The 18,044-nt window shown below is 42.4% G+C and overlaps 2 protein-coding genes across 5 annotated transcripts in view; one reads left to right on the top strand and one right to left on the bottom strand.

Moving 5' to 3' along the window:
• The first annotated feature begins 783 nt into the window (after positions 1 to 783).
• Positions 784 to 6,516, top strand: slc29a3 (solute carrier family 29 member 3). The gene is made up of 7 exons (XM_058058474.1): positions 784 to 952; positions 1,613 to 1,704; positions 1,776 to 2,094; positions 2,414 to 2,496; positions 3,638 to 3,864; positions 3,994 to 4,156; positions 5,217 to 6,516. Exons 3-7 carry the CDS (start codon positions 1,837 to 1,839, stop codon positions 5,827 to 5,829), a joined length of 1,344 nt encoding a protein of 447 aa, XP_057914457.1. The 5' UTR covers positions 784 to 952; positions 1,613 to 1,704; positions 1,776 to 1,836; the 3' UTR covers positions 5,830 to 6,516.
• A 242-nt stretch (positions 6,517 to 6,758) lies between these two features.
• Positions 6,759 to 18,044, bottom strand: part of unc5b (unc-5 netrin receptor B) — a 141,666-nt gene continuing 130,380 nt past the window's right edge. For 3 of the 4 annotated variants that reach the window (XM_058058493.1, XM_058058492.1, XM_058058495.1), the window contains 10 exons: positions 17,324 to 17,356; positions 15,001 to 15,195; positions 14,259 to 14,627; positions 13,489 to 13,576; positions 13,185 to 13,359; positions 12,880 to 13,119; positions 11,640 to 11,789; positions 11,293 to 11,457; positions 11,010 to 11,188; positions 6,759 to 8,868 (listed from right to left, as the gene is read on the bottom strand). In XM_058058493.1, coding sequence (XP_057914476.1) covers positions 8,703 to 8,868; positions 11,010 to 11,188; positions 11,293 to 11,457; positions 11,640 to 11,789; positions 12,880 to 13,119; positions 13,185 to 13,359; positions 13,489 to 13,576; positions 14,259 to 14,627; positions 15,001 to 15,195; positions 17,324 to 17,356 — 1,760 coding nt within the window. In that variant the 3' untranslated portion in view covers positions 6,759 to 8,702. The remainder of the gene's footprint in view (positions 8,869 to 11,009; positions 11,189 to 11,292; positions 11,458 to 11,639; positions 11,790 to 12,879; positions 13,120 to 13,184; positions 13,360 to 13,488; positions 13,577 to 14,258; positions 14,628 to 15,000; positions 15,196 to 17,323; positions 17,357 to 18,044) is intronic. The other variant, XM_058058494.1, reaches the window with a different exon arrangement.

Below are 18,044 nucleotides of genomic sequence, written 5' to 3'. Positions count from 1 at the left end.
ACTTACGTGTCTTTCTTTTTTCCCTCCTTTTCTTTACTTTGTTTTTTATTTTCTACCGCACTGGGATAAATTATCATTGTCTCTATCGCTCAAGTCAGGAACTCCGTGGCCCATAAACAAACAAACTTCCCGGCTCGAGCTGATAGGCTGATAGGGCCGTGCCGGGGGCCCTTAAGGGGGTTTGCTACCTCGTTGTTCATAAGTGCATCCTAAAGGCAGTGTTGTCGTTTCTGTGCAGTATAGTATTAGCACTTGGGACACTCGGTCTCTGGGGTCTCCCTAGCGGGGCCCCCTAACAGCCCGGGCAGCAAGCAAATGCCAGGTTTGGCTGTTGGCACGCCCCGCCTTTAAACCACTTTACATTGTAAACACATCTCTGTTTGAAAAAAGAAAGTCTTTCTCCTCTTACCAAAGCAGTTGCAAAAATGGATGAAAGAACTGACACTAGAAACCCTTGTGAACCGCACAACTACTGTAGCATATTGTTTTCATCTAAGGAGGTTAAAGACAGTCAAATTGAAACTATAACAAAAACCACAATTGAACCACAAATTATTATTATTATATTCAATACTTTATTTTTGAACATCACCACCGGAACATCCGGTGCTACAGCGGCGATTATGTCAGAAAATTGCATTCGGTTTTATGTTATTTAATATTGTTGCAAAAATATTGTGATTATATTTTAGAAAATCCCACGCAAATAATTCCTGTTTTAGACAGTACGCACGTAGACAGTACAGTACAGTAGACAAGTACGTTTGACAGCGCTTTTATTCTGAAATAACACACCGGAAATGGAATATGTTGCTAGACAATAGCATGATTTGGTTCTAGTGTCTCGTGTTTATCGCCACCCTTGTGCAGAAAATGCATGAAGACAGAAGGATAGTTGTGTCTCTGTGACAGGACAACACATAAGGAACAGCAGAAAACTTAGCAACATAAGGTACGTTTGTATATTTATGGAATAGCATCAAACGGATTATCTGAAAATGTGAGAGTGTAGTATCCAAACGTGTTAGCTAGTTAGTTTTGTCCATGTAACCAACAACACATTAGCATTGTACTTAAAGGAGCACAGCAGCATTTGTAAGAAATGTGGACGCAGTGAAAACATTTTCGAAGTCTGAAAGTGATTTGTCTACAGGATTGAGATAGTATGCCTGACACTGCTTTTTCCAGACGTCGTGTCATGTGAATACTACTTCCTCATTACATGCCTTTACTACTTGCTTTGTGCTTATTTAGCGTATACTTACCTTGTGTGTGACGTTCGTTGTGCCTTGGAATTGGCAGCTCCATCACACCCTATACACCCTTCATTCATTTTCTACCACTTATCCTCACGAGGGTCGCACCCTGGACTGGTGGCCAGCCAATCACAGGGCACATATAGACAAACAACCATTCACACTCACATTCATACCTATGGACAATATGGAGAAAACCCACGCATGCACAGGGAGAACATGCAAACTCCACACAGAGATGGCCGAGGGTGGAATTGGACTCGGGTCTCCTAGCTGTGAGGCCTGCGTGCTAACCACTCATCCGCCATGCACTCGATTACAGTTCTTAATTTGTTATAGTTCTTCTCTTATTTCAGCTTTATTCATCACACTTGGTACAAGTTGAAGAAACCTCCCCAAGACCATGGTCCTAATACTGCTATTGGTTTTTCTGCACCAGCAACTAAAAGTAAGCTTCTTCATTAACTCACATTTCAAGTTAACTTTGATTTCAACTTGCATTTTTTTTTAAATTCACAGATTTCCATGTGACAATTTCTGTCCTTTTTGGCCCGTCTGCGTGAGCGTGCTACGTGTACAAATGGATGGACCAAGGAGCCTCAACGCCGCCTATATACCAGTCCCCCTTGACAGCCACACTTCATCAGAGGATGAAGACAGCGATGATCAGACCCTGGCCATACGCTACTCTCCAGATGACCGCTACTGTTTGGTGTATATCATCTTCTTCCTCATGGGCATTGGCTCTCTGCTGCCATGGAACTTCTTCATCACGGCTAAAAGCTACTGGCTTTATAAAATGAGTAACAGCACCGAGGAGCAACGATCTGACCTCAGCGTGAGTATGACCAATAGGAGGGCTCCATACTGAAACGCTATGCACAGTAGAATCTTTGTGTGTGTATGTGTGTATCAAAGGGATGCATGTGACTGGCTGGGGAGGATGTCCTTTGATATGCTACCAATGTACTGCAACACATGAACAATATTGAATCCTAGCTAGCTAGCATGGTAGCTAAATTTCATGGTTTGTCTCATAATTTTTACATTTTCCGCATTTTTTTGTATGATTATGCAATTGTGGTGGGTGCAAATTGTCAAGCAATTCCATTAATATATATATATATATATATATATATTTCTCTGTCTATTCACAGGACTACTTTGAAAGCTACCTGACGTTTGCCTCCACAGTGCCCTCGGTGCTGTGTTTGATTCTCAACTACATCTTCATTAACAGGTCACTTGCATCAGCACCACTGCAGTACATACATTACACAACGCACGAAATTTACAACTACAACAATCACACGAGTCATTATAGAACTTTGCAACAAAACTTTTCAGTTTCAGAGTTGAACTTGCCCGGACAAAATTCAATTCCCTGCAAGCCAGTTGAAAAAGCTTGTTAGGTAAACTACAGACTGTCAGACATAGCATATAACTGAAAACAATACTGTATGTACTTATTTATACACTGTTTTTCTTACATTCATTCATTTATGGTCGCAGGGGTGCTGGAGCCTATCCCAGCTTATTTCTACACTTTATCATTTAGTTAATAGTGTTTTCCTTAGTCAGTTGGGGGTTCAGATTGGGTGATGTCGTTGTTGCCAGCTTGTTAAGGCCTTTAAGGGCTACATAAATAAACTTGATTTGACTTGGGGCGGCACGGTGGTTGAGTGGTTAGCGCGCAGACCTCACAGCGAGGAGACCAGGGTTCAATTCCACCCTCTGCCATCTCTGTATGGAGTTTGCATGTGTGTGCTCCCTGTGCATGCGTGGGTTTTCTCCGGGTACTCCGGTTTCCTCCCACATTCCAAAAACATGCTAGGTTAATTGGCGACTCCAAATTGTCCATAGGTATGAATGTGAGTGTGAATGGTTGTTTGTCTATATGTGCCCTGTGATTGGCTGGCGACCAGTCCAGGGTGTACCCCGCCTCACGCCCGAAGACAGCTGGGATAGGCTCCAGCACCCCCGCGACGTGAGGAAAAGCGGTAGAAAATGAATGAATGATTTGACTTGACTTAATGACCATTCATTCGTCTGTCCATTTTCTATACTGATTGTCCTCTCAAGGGTCTCGGGTTATCCTGGGCCCTCTCCCAGTTGTTTTCGGGCGAGAGGCGGGGTACACCCTGGACTGGTCACCAGCCAATCACAGGGCACATATAGACAAACAACCATTCACACTCACATTCATACCTATGGACAATTTGGAGTCGCTAATTAACCTAGCATGTTTTTGGAATGTGGGAGGAAATCGGGGTACCACAGAGATGGCCACTTTTTTTCTGACAATGAAATCATATTTGTGTTATATTTCAACCGTGTCATCACTCCGCCCCCTTTTTTTTTGTATCTTTTGTTTTTTTCAGAGTCTCCCCAAATGTGCGCATCCTGTCTTCTCTCTTTGTCATCCTGTTGGTGTTTGTGGTGACCACGGTGCTGGTGAAGGTGGACGTGTCCCACTGCAAGGTGGAGTTCTTTGCGGGCACGCTTGCCAGTGTGGCCATCGTCAGTGGAGCTTCCAACGTCTTCTGTGGCAGCGTGTTTGGTATCAGCGGTTACTTCCCCATGAGGATCTCTCAAGCCATCATAGCAGGTAGTGTCTACTACTTACAACAGGGGTGTCTTAAAAAAAAACAAGCCTTTGTGTCTTGTTTTCACTGTTAAATCTTAATGTATAGTACCTGTAATGTACATTGTTCATTGGGTGTACATTGTGTGTCAGGTCAGGCCATGGGAGGAACTCTGAGTGCTGTAGCATCAGTAGTGGACCTTGCACTGGCAGAGGACGTGACAGACAGCGCTCTGGCCTACTTCTTGACTGCAGACATCTTCATTCTACTCTGCATCTTTGCATACCTGCTTCTGCCTAAGCTGGCCTTTTCAAGGTACACAGCGAACTAAGACGCTTGGTATTCACTAGCTGTCATTGATTTCAGTACAGTGTTTATCTCGTTTATCATGGGGGGGTAGGTTCCCCAAAAGAGTCTGCAATAAGTGGAATCTGCAAAGTAGCTAAATATATATTTTTTGACATGTGTTTTAGACCTACTACGTCTCTCACAATATACTTTATACACGTTTCTCAGACAAGTATTTACATTTTGTCACATTTCTCTTAAACACATATTTTTTCACTGTTAAAATTTAGTTTGAATTTCAATGATCAGGCTACTAGGTTGGACACAATAAATTATTAAGTGACTCACGCGCATTTCACTGTGACAGTGCTTCATCATCCTGGCGCCGTTCGACTGTAGCGTTTTTGTATCCTTGTTAAAACCTCTCATATTCCTGACACTGCTAGCTCCTTCTGTTTCTTCCATTGTTTACGGTATTGGTGGTTAGCAAGCAGCTCCCACGGTTAGCTACTTTGATAGACAATGGTCTACAGCCAATCAGGACGTAGAATTCGATGGGCAGTGCAGACATGAAAGAGAGATAACTACAAACACTCAACTTAATACAATGTAATTATTCTTAAAGGGCAAAGTCGGCCTGTAACAGCGTTCATATGCTATTAAAGGGGATGCGTTTTCCCACTTTTCTGACCTATAAATGTAGTTATAATGTTGTATTCTGTTGTATATTGAGGAGATGAGAAGCCTGAGGATAAGCTCATACTTCATTAGTCACACAGTGATGGAAATTCATGCGTTACAGCAGCACAAGATGGAGACGATAACAGCCTCACCCAGTAAACAACATAAACTGTAAGGGTCACATGTTATCCTGAGGTGAACCTTTCTGTACCGCTTAGCCTTACTAGGGATGCGGGGGGGGGGGGGGGGGGGGGGGGGGGTTGCTGGAGCCTATGTCAGCTGACTTTGGGCTGACTTGGTCGCCAGCCAATCACAGGGAACATATAGACAAACAACCATTCACACTCACATTCATACCTATGGACAATTTGGAGTCGCTAACTATTGGTGTTCAATCTCCATGCAGACACTACATGATGGTCGCCCCATTCACCATCCCAGGAGAAGATGGCGAAGGAGCAGCATCCTTTCACATCCCACCATTGAAGCTAATCCTCAGGAAGACGTGGGTTCTCGGTCTGAGCGTCTTCTATGTGTTTTGCGTGACCATCATGGTGTTTCCTGCGGTGTCGTCCGGCATCCAGTCCGTCCACAAGGACAGCGGAAGCCCATGGACCACCACCTACTTTGTCCCCCTCACCGGTTTCCTCCTGTACAACGTAGCGGACTTCTGCGGCAGGCAGGCCACGGCCTGGCTGCAAGTCCCAGGCCCCACCAGTCTAGTTCTACCTGCACTAGTGCTTAGCAGATCCGCTTTGGTGCCACTCATCATCTTCTGTAACTACCAACCCAGAGACCACCTCCACACTGTTCTGTTCCATCATGATGTCTACCCCATGGTCTTTAACTGCCTGCTAGGTCTCTCCAATGGCTACTTGGGTACTCTACCAATGATCTATGGACCAAAGGTGGTTCCACGAGAGCAGGCAGAGGCCACAGGAGTGGTCATGTCCTTCTTCCTCACTCTTGGACTCGCAGTTGGATCTGCTCTATCGCTTGTTCTTGTGCACGCTATCTAATTCTATTATTTTACCACACAAAGGAAAATTCCATCTTACATATTTTCATACTCATTTTAACAAGTGTTGATTTGTTCCAAAGAGCCTTCTGCAAACCAAACCTTCAGACCTCATATTATAATCATTATATTGGCCTGAAAATACACATACAGTATATCTACTTTGTATTTATTTTACACATGTCTATGCAAATACACTGTTTACATTCTTTTTTAAAAAAAAACATATTGTTCATCATCACTGTTTTTGGTACTTCAACAGTAACTGCAATATTTTTTTGTCGTCAAAGGGAAGCATAGAACCATTTGGGGGGAAAATGATTAGGTGTAATTACGATATTGACCAGTTGAGGGCGGTACAGGGCAAGAATTGCCCCTTTTGAGACTTCACTTTTTAATGGAAAGACTTCCATTAAATTGAAATCCACTACTTTAACAGCAGTCAGTCATGAAATTGTACAGTCAGATTTTTTTTTACTTCTATACAAGAGATACAATTTCAAATATGTCTATAATTATATAACACTGTGTTTTTTGTATATATTAAAATGCTGTACTTGAAAGTGAAAGACATGGTACAATTGTGTTGAAGTATTTGGCGCTGAATGACTTCATTCAATATAACAAATAAAAATGTGAAATGTGGTGCTTCTTCAGCTGCCAATTGCAGATTTATTTAATAAACTACCAGAAAAAAATGTGCACTAAATATTTTTCTTCCAGTATAACCAAAGCCATGTTTATTACTGTGTACCTTATCAATGGAAAATACTATAGAAATTGAACTTGAGTACACTTAAGTCATTGTACAGCTTGAATAACCATGTAGATTTACTAACCATTTGTGGGCACTTGACCTGGGATGGTAAATAAATTAATCACCAAATAAAATTAATTTGATAATTTTGCCGGTTTCCATATATTGCCATGTTCATATGTGTCTTTTCCTTGGCGTGTTCGAACCATAAAACAACTGCACAAATGGAGTGAGCCCTTTTCTAAATGACAAACCACACAATCATTTTTTTTAAACTAAGAAATATAATTTATTGCATAAAAATTATATTTAGTTACAGGTAAGAAGGCTAGCTGTTTATTTACAATTGGTACTTTACAGAGAGATAAAATGTCACTGAAATAACATTTGCTTTTCTTACAATTTTTTGTAAAAATTATGATTTTTTTTTATTTAAAGAAAGGCTTACTTCTTTTGAAGGGGAGCAAGTTCCGGACTTCCACCTGCAGCAAAACCACACCAAAGCTACATTGAACAATCCAATAATAAATACTGGTTACACTTCCATTCCTGCATTGTACTGAACTGGTGTTGAGAACTTCACAAGGTACAACACTTATACCCTATTATGCTTTCTTTTTTTTTTTTTTTTTTTTAAATAGTCATCCATCCAGAAAAAAAGTTAAGCATTCTTGTTTTTGTTTGATATAAAATCAAAAACCCTGTCTTTTATGCTTGTATTTGAAAAAATAGAATTACTCTTCCAGGAAAGCAAAAGAAGTCCAAATGCTTTTCTTCTCTTTTGCACTTGCATAGAGCACTTACCAAGATGCACACACACACACACACACACACACACTCAATCTAATGGGGTAATGCAAGCTTTTTTTCTAATGTGGAACAGCCAAAAAATCCACATACTAAAGTTGGCATGTCAACACACACACACACACACACACATTACATTTCCAGTTCATTCACACAAAGCAGCAACATGACTCGCTGCTGAAGAGGAGTGATACTGCCATTGTTTTGGTTTTGGGATTTCAAACATATGAAGACTTTGAGTGTGTTCTTTGTCCTCCTTGCTAACACTGCTGACGAAAAAATAGCTTGAGGAATCCTGACCACAAAGCAGGCAGATTAGGAAAACACAAACAAGGGAAATGGAAAGACTTCATGAAGCTACAATGACTTGATTGAAATATTTTGAGGTTGAGGTAAAAGTTATACGCTTTTGCAGCCTTGTTTCTTGCAAAGCGTAGCTAATCATCGTGATTTATGCAAACACATAAAAGTAGAAAACAGCGACTGCTTGCTGTGTTGTTGAACGTACGCCATTACTTGCTTTAAAGAGGACAGCAATGACAAACAATTCACAATATGGATAATAACTTAAAAGAGCGTTCCCTGTTGGAAACTTTGAAAGAATGACCAGAAAACTCTTGCAATTTGTTATGAGAGTAGATGGGAGTGCGGCATAAAGGAGATTACAGCGTGCCCCCCCCCCTTGTAAATTGCAATGATGAATATATGCAGAGGCTTTGAGGCATTTTTTGTTAGTACAATAGAAAGAGTCGTTGGTTGGACTTTTGAGAGATAAGCATGGAGGCTTTCTCTCACACATCCATCCTCGTTTTGATTCGTCTGCAGCGGCAAATCCGAGCCGATTAATGACCACTTTATCCGTGTCTTTTGAGTGCGTCTGCAGCCGCAGGTTGATTCCGCCCACGACGACAATGGAGATTTGCATTGGGGACGAAAACAACAAAAAAAAAAAGGCGACTGGCCCCCCGAGGTGAGATGGCGTTCAATCATGCGCTTCCATGCTGCCGCTCAAACACCAGTAATCCCACGTTTTCCTGTTTGTTGCTTTGTGCATACATTCTTTTTTTTTTGTTTGTTTTCTATCCGGGAAAACAGCTTTTCTGTACATCGACATGGTCACTTGCTGACTTGGTAAGAAGAAAAAAAAACTGCTTTGTTAAGTTCTGAAAACGGGTGAAGGGGAAGTGAAAAAGAGGTAATAAGAGTACAAGTCCGAGAGCAACTAAAGCGCCATCCGCGTGTACTTAGTAGGTATTCATAGGCAGGTGTGTTATCGTCATTCCTGTTTGCCCGTCTTCTTCCTCCACCAATCAACAATCCCCATCTGTCGTCATGACAACTAGCACTTCGCTTTTTCCCATCTCTTCCAACGCCGTCGCCAGAGAGACCAGGTCTGCGTCACCTTGGTGACAAGCTTCCCACAAGTCCAGGAGGACACCTGTGGGGCTGGGCTTTGTTGCAAAGTAGTTCAAATACCTGAGATGGGGGTATAGGAAAGAAAATATGTCAGTAGAAAGTTTAATTTTTAATTACAAGACTTGAATATGAATACATTCCTGCAGGTTTGAATGATCTCACAGCAGGTACAATAATAATAATAATAACTGTGAGGGAAATGAATGGATGGACGAGCTTCTGCCCACGCCGAGCTAAAACTCAAATTCCCCACGCCACCGGAACACATTTAACGCACCAGCATATTTCTTATTGATCTACTATATTGGATAATATGAATGTAAAAGATGAATATGAAGTGTTATTTCCTGTCTAGAGGCCTTTTTGAAACTTGTAACCAGGTTTCCTATGCTCTTTCTACACATATATTACATATTATAAACAATGGTAATGGTAATGGTAATGGTAATGGTTTTATTTCATTTCAACATGCATTAGATTACAATTGAATGCATCCCATAATCAGTTCACAGTTCCACATGTCCAAAAGGAGTAGGAAGAAGCAAAGCTTATTAAATCCTACCCCTCCATCTGGTACTTTTACAATCAGTAACTGTTACATTTGTTCACTTCCTGCTTTCCATAATACAGTTTAAGGTTTTTTTTTTATTTTATTTTTGTCACAAATTTACCTCGGCCGCAATAAACGAGGGATTACTGTATTTCGGATTATAATTATTCCCAAAATATGTCTCAGTTCTACTAGTCCCGGGAATTGAGTGTCCAAACAAAGCAGCCACACGTTGGTGACTAAGTCTCTGTGAGTCAATTGGGACACTACAGACAAATTCCACTCCAGGAGCCCTTCAAGCACACTGCGTCAACAGGAAGTATGAATGTAGGTAGGATGCTTTAACACAGGTTGCAGGGGGGAAGGGTTTAACAGAGACACATTACATTAGAGAGTGAGGCGAGTCAATGTATGTAATGATGATTGGACCTGCTATGAAGTTTACAATAAAGTTGAGCTAAGTGTTAAAAATAGACCTTTTTACAGGCTTAGTCTTGGTTTTTAATAATTCACTAGTGGTGATGGTCCTGGAAATGAACACCCACAAAAATCAGGTCAACTGTCTTGGCTTTTTAAGTCTTGTCTAAAGTCTTTTTAATACTTAAAAGTCAATTACAAACTGTAGGGGGAGCCCTGGAGCAAACTTTACACTGAATATTCATTCATTCATTCATTTTCTACTGTTATCCTCATGAGGGTCACGGGGGTCACAGGGGTGCTGGAGCCTATGCCAGCTGACTTCTGGACTTCTGACCCTGGACTGGTCGCCAGCCAATCACAGGGCACATATAGACAAACAACCATTCACACTCACATTCATACCTATAGACAATTTGGAGTCGACAATTAACCTAGCATGTTTTTGGAATGGGGCTGCACGGCGGTCGAGTGGTTAGCGCGCAGACCTCACAGCTAGGAGACCAGGGTTCAATTCCACCCTCGACCATCTCTGTGTGGAGTTTTCCAAAAACATGCTAGGTTAATTGGCGACTCCAAATTGTCCATAGGTATGAATGTGAGTGTGAATGGTTGTTTGTCTATATGTGCCCTGTGATTGGCTGGCGACCAGTCCAGGGTGTACCCCGCCTCTTGCCCAAAGACAGCTGGGATAGGCTCCAGCACCCCTGCGACCCTCGTGAGGAAAAGCGGTAGAAAATGAATGAATGAATGAATGAAAGTACTTGTGTCCAGTGCCATCCAAGGCCAAATTGGGCACTCATTTGGAGGCAGCAGCTGTAGCATTACACCACCAGGCCGTGACGGATGAGTAGGTGTTTTCTATTTTTTGCAAGGCAAATACGCCAAGGATGTAATTAATGTAATCATTAATTTGTCGAGCGTTTGCCCAGTGTCCTTTGATCCGTAAGAACAGTTGTAAGGTCAGAGGTCATTGAAGTCGACCTGATTGCTCAGCATCTCGATGGACCAAAATGAATGAATGTTTTTGGAATGTGGGAGTACCCGGAGAAAACCCACCCATGCACGGGGAGAACATGCAAACTCCACACAGAGATAGCCGAGGGTGGGATTGAACTCGGGTCTCCTAGCTGCGAGGTCTCCGTGCTAACCACTCGACCACCATGCAGCCTATCACTGTGAATACGTATGAGCTGTGAACATGTGCAAAAGAAGAACAAATCTGAGTGCTGACCTGTCGAAGCCTAAACTGCGTGCTAGTAGTCTCCAGTCACACCCTCGGGCGCTGGGTGCGTCCAAACTGGCGCAGATCTTCTGGCGGATGGACTCAGGCAGGCGGAAGGCATATGGTCCTACTTGAGAAGAGGGCAGACAGGAGCCTGCGGAGGGGAGGGGAGAGTGCGGTGGGAGTGTCTGGATGGGATGAGAAGACGAGTTAGAAGAGAGAAGAAAAAAAAAAGCAGCAAATAGTTGATAACAATCCTAGTCATCATCATGCATGTAACAGCTTGTTTTACCTCCTGGATGTCTGTGTGCAGCTGGAAGATTTGTCCTTCCCCTTCCACTTGTCGCACGCAGATTTTACAGGAAAGCTGTGACACGACCAGGCTGCTTCTCTCCAGGCTGAAGGTGCAATGCAGAGGTCTCTGACTGCCACTCCAGATGTGATAGAACGGGATCTCCTGATGAAAATAACAATAGAAGCTGAATAGCAGACCTCTTCACTGTGATTAGGCTTTCTTCTCCGCACAGCACAATCAGCATCCATTTAAGGGAGCATCAATAAGCGTCTTTTATTCAATAATGGCCATTATCAGATGGAGCTATTACAAGCAGTATCTTTAGATGCCGGTCTTGGACTCACCTGGTACTTGGCCAGTAGTTTGCTTCTCCAGTGAGTGTGAGGGATGTCGTGGATGGACAGACGTAAGTTGTGGTAGCTATCTTTAAACAGTAGTGGTTTGGGATCCTCCAGCAAGACTCCCCCTAGACTTCTCTCTAAATCCAGTACCTCCTGAACACATCAGTGGTTAGGAAATTAGTGCAGGAATTCAATAGGAACAATAGATACACATGCACAGTCTAATATGATTCACTGGAAAAGCATTGGCACAGATAATAACACTCAATTTATGGTTATTCTTGTACTTTGTAATGGTTCAAAACTACACTGAGCCATATTTCCAATACTTTGCATAGAGCAGGGGTGGGCAAACTGCAGCTAACCAAGCGTTTGAATCCAGCCCGCTAGTTGCTTTAACATACAAACTGGCAACATAGCTTGCAAGTCGTATGTTTTCATTCATTCATTCATTTTCTACTGCTTATCCTGGGGGTGCTGGAGCCTATCCCAGCTGTCTTCGGGTGAGAGGCGGGTCGCCAGCCAATCACAGGGCACATATAGACAAACAACCATTCACACTCACATTCATACCTATGGACAATTTGGAGTCGCTAATTAACCTAGCATGTTTTTGGAATGTGGGAGGAAACTGCAGTCTTATTTAGTAAAAAAACAAACAAAAAAACAACAAAACTGTAAAATTAAATGACATATTTTGATGTGGTGGGCTGCACGGCGGTCGAGTGGTTAGCACGCAGACCTCACAGCTAGAACACCAGGGTTCAATTCCACCCTCGGCCATCTCTGTGCGGAGTTTGCATGTTCTCCCCGTGCATGCGTGGGTTTTCTCCGGGTACTCCGGTTTCCCCCCACATTCCAAAAACATGCTAGGTTAATTAGCGACTCCAAATTATCCATAGGTATGAATGTGAGTGTGAATGGTTGTTTGTCTATATGTGCCCTGTGATTGGCTGGCGACCCGCCTATAAAATAGTGTGTGTGTGTTAAATATATATTCTGGCCCCCCGGACAATTTTGTTAACTCAATGCGGCCCACAAGTCAAATAAGGTGTGTGTGAGGGGTGGGGAGGTGATCTGTCATCTGCAATGCATGGTAGAACGTACGTATATATGTATATATAGTGCAGGTAGTTAAAGCTACCGAGTGGTAAAAAAAAATGTGTTTATAAGTAATTATACCACACTATCACACTTTAAATTGACACAATAAAGTGAACTAAAATGAGTCCCAGACTCCCACCTTAAGTGCATGAGGCGTGTCATGGATGCAGTAAATACGCAGGCTGTAGTCCAGGGAGAGGCAGGGTGCTCTGGGTGCAAACAAAGCCAGCTGAAGGCGCTTGCAGGCGGGCTGTGGAGGGCAGGATTGACCCACCAGGCCATACGTGCCCAGCTGCTCCATAAGAACATGACAACACTCCTCTTCCAGCTGCAAGTAGCAAGGAGAGGACAAACTTTCCTCTCCCACTGTGAGCACCTCCTGGGAAAAGAGGATGTGTTCAGTGTCGTCACAAAGGAGACCAATGTGTGATGTTAGAGTCTCACCTCCCATGCTCCTTGATGGGTCTGCGTCTTCAGCGTGAGTGTCCAGTCAGGGGTTGGTGTGTCTAGCTGGGCACAGTGGGGCAAGGTAAGGACAACAGGGCGATTGAGCAGCAAAGCAGATGGACCACAGCTCACTGCAGGGCTCAGCACAGTCTGACTGCCCTCAGACGGCAACCTGTGAACGCCACACCATAAACCAAAACTCGCTCAACATATAAAAGAACAACAGATGAGTCACGGCGAATCGTGACACTGCTGAAGTGAGATTTTAGGGGGAGTGGTAGCGAGATCATGTGACACTTACGTGGTTTTTTCCCATTTGCTGATGATGAGGTACATCTCATAGAACTTCCCTTGGGGGATGGTGCCAGGCGGGACCAGCAGACTCACACCTGAGGGAGAAGTTGTCTTATGTGTTATATATTGCATGTGGCAGACTGGCTCACAAAATACATAAACATTGCAAAGCATCACTGAAATGTGTAACTTTGGGAAGTTACATATCTGCTATTTTTGAAGCAGATCGCATTCTATTTGACTCATTTACTGTTCAAATGTCATGTGACGAACACATTATACTCTGATGCCACTGGATGCATTACAAACAAAATACTGCAATATGCAATACGAGTTGTACAGTACATTAGTACCATATTGCCAACAATATCTGCAATATGTCTGCTCTTGCATATGCTCATGTGCGATACTATGTGTATATTTTGGATATTTTGTATATATCTTGTATATAGCTTGTTAAATTGTCTTTTTTACTCTACTTTTATATACTTTTTTTTTTTTTACTTGACTACTGCACTGAAAGGAGAAGCTCTCCAATCTCGTTGTACATCTTGTATAATGACAATAAAGGCCATTCCATTCCAAAAGTAATATTATTGGACATTCCTATTCCCTTTTTGCTCTTTATTTTATCAATATCTATTGTTATTGATAATACCAGTGGAACTGGTCTGCTTACATAACCCAGTCCTTACAGATCAACCCACTGTCTCCCCACTCTAAAACCATAGGATTGATGTACAGATTTTGGTCAATTTTAAAGCAATATGTGACTACCTGTGTTGGGGATGGTGAGACGCCCCCCCAGGTGGCCCAAAGTGGCACTGGTGCTCAGGCCAGGCTCTCTGGACAAAGTGTGACTGTGGAACTGTCGCTCCCTCCCCACGTTGCTGCCCACAGACTTTAAGCTGAGGATCTCGCCATCTGCTGAGCACATGTCGGCGGGGATCTCCAGTGATGAAAGAGTGGACGAGTTGTACACCTTGATTTTGAGAGTGGGCAAGGGGTCTAACAGCGGGGATGTGGTCATGGGGATTTTGTGGCTGTCGTTGACCCCTTGCTGCAAGGAGAACAGAGGGCTGCGGAAAGCCCCCGCTGTGGCCGTCAGGTCAGGAGGGGCGGACGGATGCAGAGGGTGGGGGTTATCTGTGGACACACACATATGAGAGAGTGAGGCGAGTCTCTTATCTGCAGCAATAAGACGGGCCCCGGCTGAGAGTGCAAAATGTGATGCAAGTGAAATGGATTAATGTTGCTAATTAATATTTGATGGCCAGAACAAGAGAAGAGATACCATGACAAATGCTTGAACTCTGAAAAATGTAATGCGGTAAAGAAGGGAGAACTGTCTACGTGTGAGGAGATAATGGCGTCACGGTATAAAAAGAATTCCCGATAAAAATAGCAAGCAGTGCTGAGAGTGAAATTAATGTGAAGAAATGCTTTTTATCATCAGAAACTAAAAGCAGGAAAATGAAACAGGAAATCAAACCATGTTTGTGTGTGCACCTGAACTCACCTTGTCTGGGAGGCTTGTAGTTGCCAGGGTGAAAGGCAGCGGTGAGAGCAGAAGAAGAGTCGGTGATGTCGCCGTGGAGATGGCTGCATCTGCGGCGGTATGCCAGGATACCCACGCACAGGACCAGGATCCCACACAGCAACAGCGCCCCCACTAGGCCGGCGTAGACTGCCACACCCATATCGGGCGCTGGTGCTAAAAGAGTAACCACACATTGATTCACACATACAATTACTAAGTAAAATAAAAAAGGGGGTAACAATGAAAAGTGTTAATCAAGTGAGAACAGAGTGAATGAGTTAATTAACCAGGATCACATTTAGTTATTTACCAGTTGGTCTGGCTCATTCTTCCAAGACGGTTGCAACATGGCTATGAACATGAATATTAATAGGCAAAATGTTTATTTTAGGTGACTAATTGTGATGGAGCCAAATTAAGCTTTGGCTAAACTTTATATAGTAAAAAAAAAAAAAAAAGGAATGAGGATTGTGTCGCCCATCTGTTACTTTGGAATCACATAAGATTGGATCACTTGAGGAAGAGATAGTGGAATTGTCCCAGTGACCTTTAACACTTCCAGTGTGAATATTAGCATGTGAGTGTTGTTGACTTGAATGCAAGGGTCTGCCAACACTCCTGATGGGATGTTTCCAGAATTATTCTTATTTAGGAGGATGATCCAGAAAGGTAACGCAGCAACACACAGTAGGAGAATATTCCAAGCATCATAGATGGCGGAGATGGGCTCCATATCCAAAATTGGTTTTTTTTTTCCCGTCTTGGGCTCCTGCTAAACTTACAAAGTGCTGTCCAGTAACAAGGTCAAATCCATTCTATGTACTTTATGTATTTTGGCTGCATGTACACCAATATGTACACCAAAATAACATATATCGCAGTTAATTACTTTCCACAAAATGGGATTCACTATTAATAAAACAATATTTTCATAGTTAGAGCATACAAAACCACTTCATGACATTCCACATAAATGAAATAACACCCCTACAGTCACTCTTTATTTATACCAGGCTAAACACAGGCTACGAGGTCACTGCAGGGACGTAAGCAACCTACTGAGCTAACTAGTTTGCCTCTACAATTTATGTATTCTAAACTTTAAAAAGTGTTTTAAATGGAGTGGAAAAAAGGACAAAGGAAAAAGTCAAAAACGTACCACATCCACATGGAATGTGAGGATAATTTTTTGTCACTCTATTACATCGGACATGCCCTGGCTGGCTATATTGCAGTGTGAAGGTAATGTAATGTAATGCCATGGCTCATCAATGTAATATTACTGACACCTAGCGACCATATCTTGTCTTTCAAAATGTTACATGACATGATTTTTTTATTGAGTAAAATGTTAAATATTGACTTTATTATCATGAAGTGACTTTTTTTTCTTGTTTTTATTTTTTGTGTAAATGTATTCATACATTATACATCATATTTTTGGATTATTGGTCATTAATAGCCAACTGCGGACACTCCTGATATACACCAATAAAGTGCAGGATTCAGGGTCACCATTGCAGCAAAAAAGACTACAATAAAACTATGTGTGTACTCCTATGTGTCTTATTTTTGTGCCAGATTGTCACATTGTGCTGCTTTATTGCAAATGCTTTATTGCAAAAGGGAAAGGTGGCTGAAGACAAACATAAGGGAACTGGACTGAAAAGAGTCAATTGGTAAAAAAAATAAAAATAAAATGTAGAGTAGATAAATATGGCTGTGAATGGTCAGAAGTGAGGAATAGGTGAGAAAACAAGACAGAACAAAAGCTGAATGAGACAAAAAAAAAAGAGAGGACGAGAGCCGGAGGCTGACGAGTAGAAGAGACGCTTCCATGCTCACGTGGCGCGATTGAACCAAATCCGACAGCCGTCCGCACTTATTACCAGAAACGGAACAATAGGGAATTAGGTGAATTACCAAGGCTGCACTCCCCTGAGCCCATGTCACATTGCACTAAAGGAATTAGCATCACTTTAAATTTCATCCATGTCAAAGATTAGCTGAACAAAACAAGCATGGCGTCTTTCCACTTTATACCTCTGAGGACAGCCGTTAGAACGTGATGATGTTCTGTTTAATTTAGAATTTGTTGTTTTTCAGTTAATTGCAACCGAGCTGTTATGTGACAACATGGAGCCAAGGTGAGACAGAGGTAAGACAGAGGTGAGACATCCTCCATCAACTGGATGGGCGATGACAAAGTGGGAACGCACAACACAGATGTTAAAACTCCAGACAACACAAGGAGTACAAAAGTAGAATGTTAAAGGGTGACGTCATGGCAGGGTGAACTTACGATGGCTTGCATGTTCAATAGAAACCTTTTTATCTGTTCGAACAGGAGAAAAACAGAAGAAAAAACAAATATGAAATTGTATGCAAGTCAAAGGTAAGATAACAGAAAACAGAAGTACCTAACAAATAAATCTACTAAAATGAGCAAAAAGCGCTGTTGGTAGGATGGTAGCATGGTGTTTCTAATATTTAGAGAAAATAATTATGCAAAAAAATGGCTGAAATAGATGGTCATCATGTGAATGAGGCTGGATTTGGAAATGAGTGTGTGGGGTGCGTGAAGAGGAGAAGATTGAAATCATGCTATCAAGGCTGTAAACATCTTTCGATACACCCTGAGAGGATGACAGGATCACCTCCATCCCATGTTAATGAGATGCCCTGGACATTGTTTTCCCACATATTGCATTAGCTACACCTGCATGATGTAATGGGATTCAGTACACGGACTCAAGCAAAAAATATTCAAGTCGCCCCTTGAACATCTTGTGAATCATACATTCATTCATTTTCTACTGCTTATCCTCACAAGGGTCACGGGGGGTGCTGGAGCCTATCCCAGCTGTCTTCGAGTGAGAGGCGGGGTACACCGTGGACTGGTCGCCAGCCAATCACAGGGCACATATAGACAAACAACCATTCACACTCACATTCATACCTATGGACAATTTGGAGTCACCAATTAACCTAGCAAGTTTTTGGAATGTGGGAGGAAACCGGAG

Source organism: Doryrhamphus excisus, chromosome 20 (assembly GCF_030265055.1).
Source record: "Doryrhamphus excisus isolate RoL2022-K1 chromosome 20, RoL_Dexc_1.0, whole genome shotgun sequence".
In the NCBI taxonomy this organism is placed as follows: domain Eukaryota; kingdom Metazoa; phylum Chordata; class Actinopteri; order Syngnathiformes; family Syngnathidae; genus Doryrhamphus; species Doryrhamphus excisus.
The sequence above is the reverse complement of the archived record's forward strand: the minus strand, read 5'-3'. Positions and strand labels throughout refer to the sequence as shown.

What these genes read in the sequence shown, in the direction of transcription:
- slc29a3 (XM_058058474.1), top strand. Translation starts at nt 1,837, where the DNA reads ATGGATGGACCAAGGAGCCTCAACGCCGCCTATATACCAGTCCCCCTT. An exon ending in AACTACATCTTCATTAACAG is followed by an intron (nt 2,497 to 3,637) that starts GTCACTTGCATC and finishes TGTTTTTTTCAG; the next exon opens with AGTCTCCCCAAATGTGCGCA. An exon ending in CCTAAGCTGGCCTTTTCAAG is followed by an intron (nt 4,157 to 5,216) that starts GTACACAGCGAA and finishes ATCTCCATGCAG; the next exon opens with ACACTACATGATGGTCGCCC.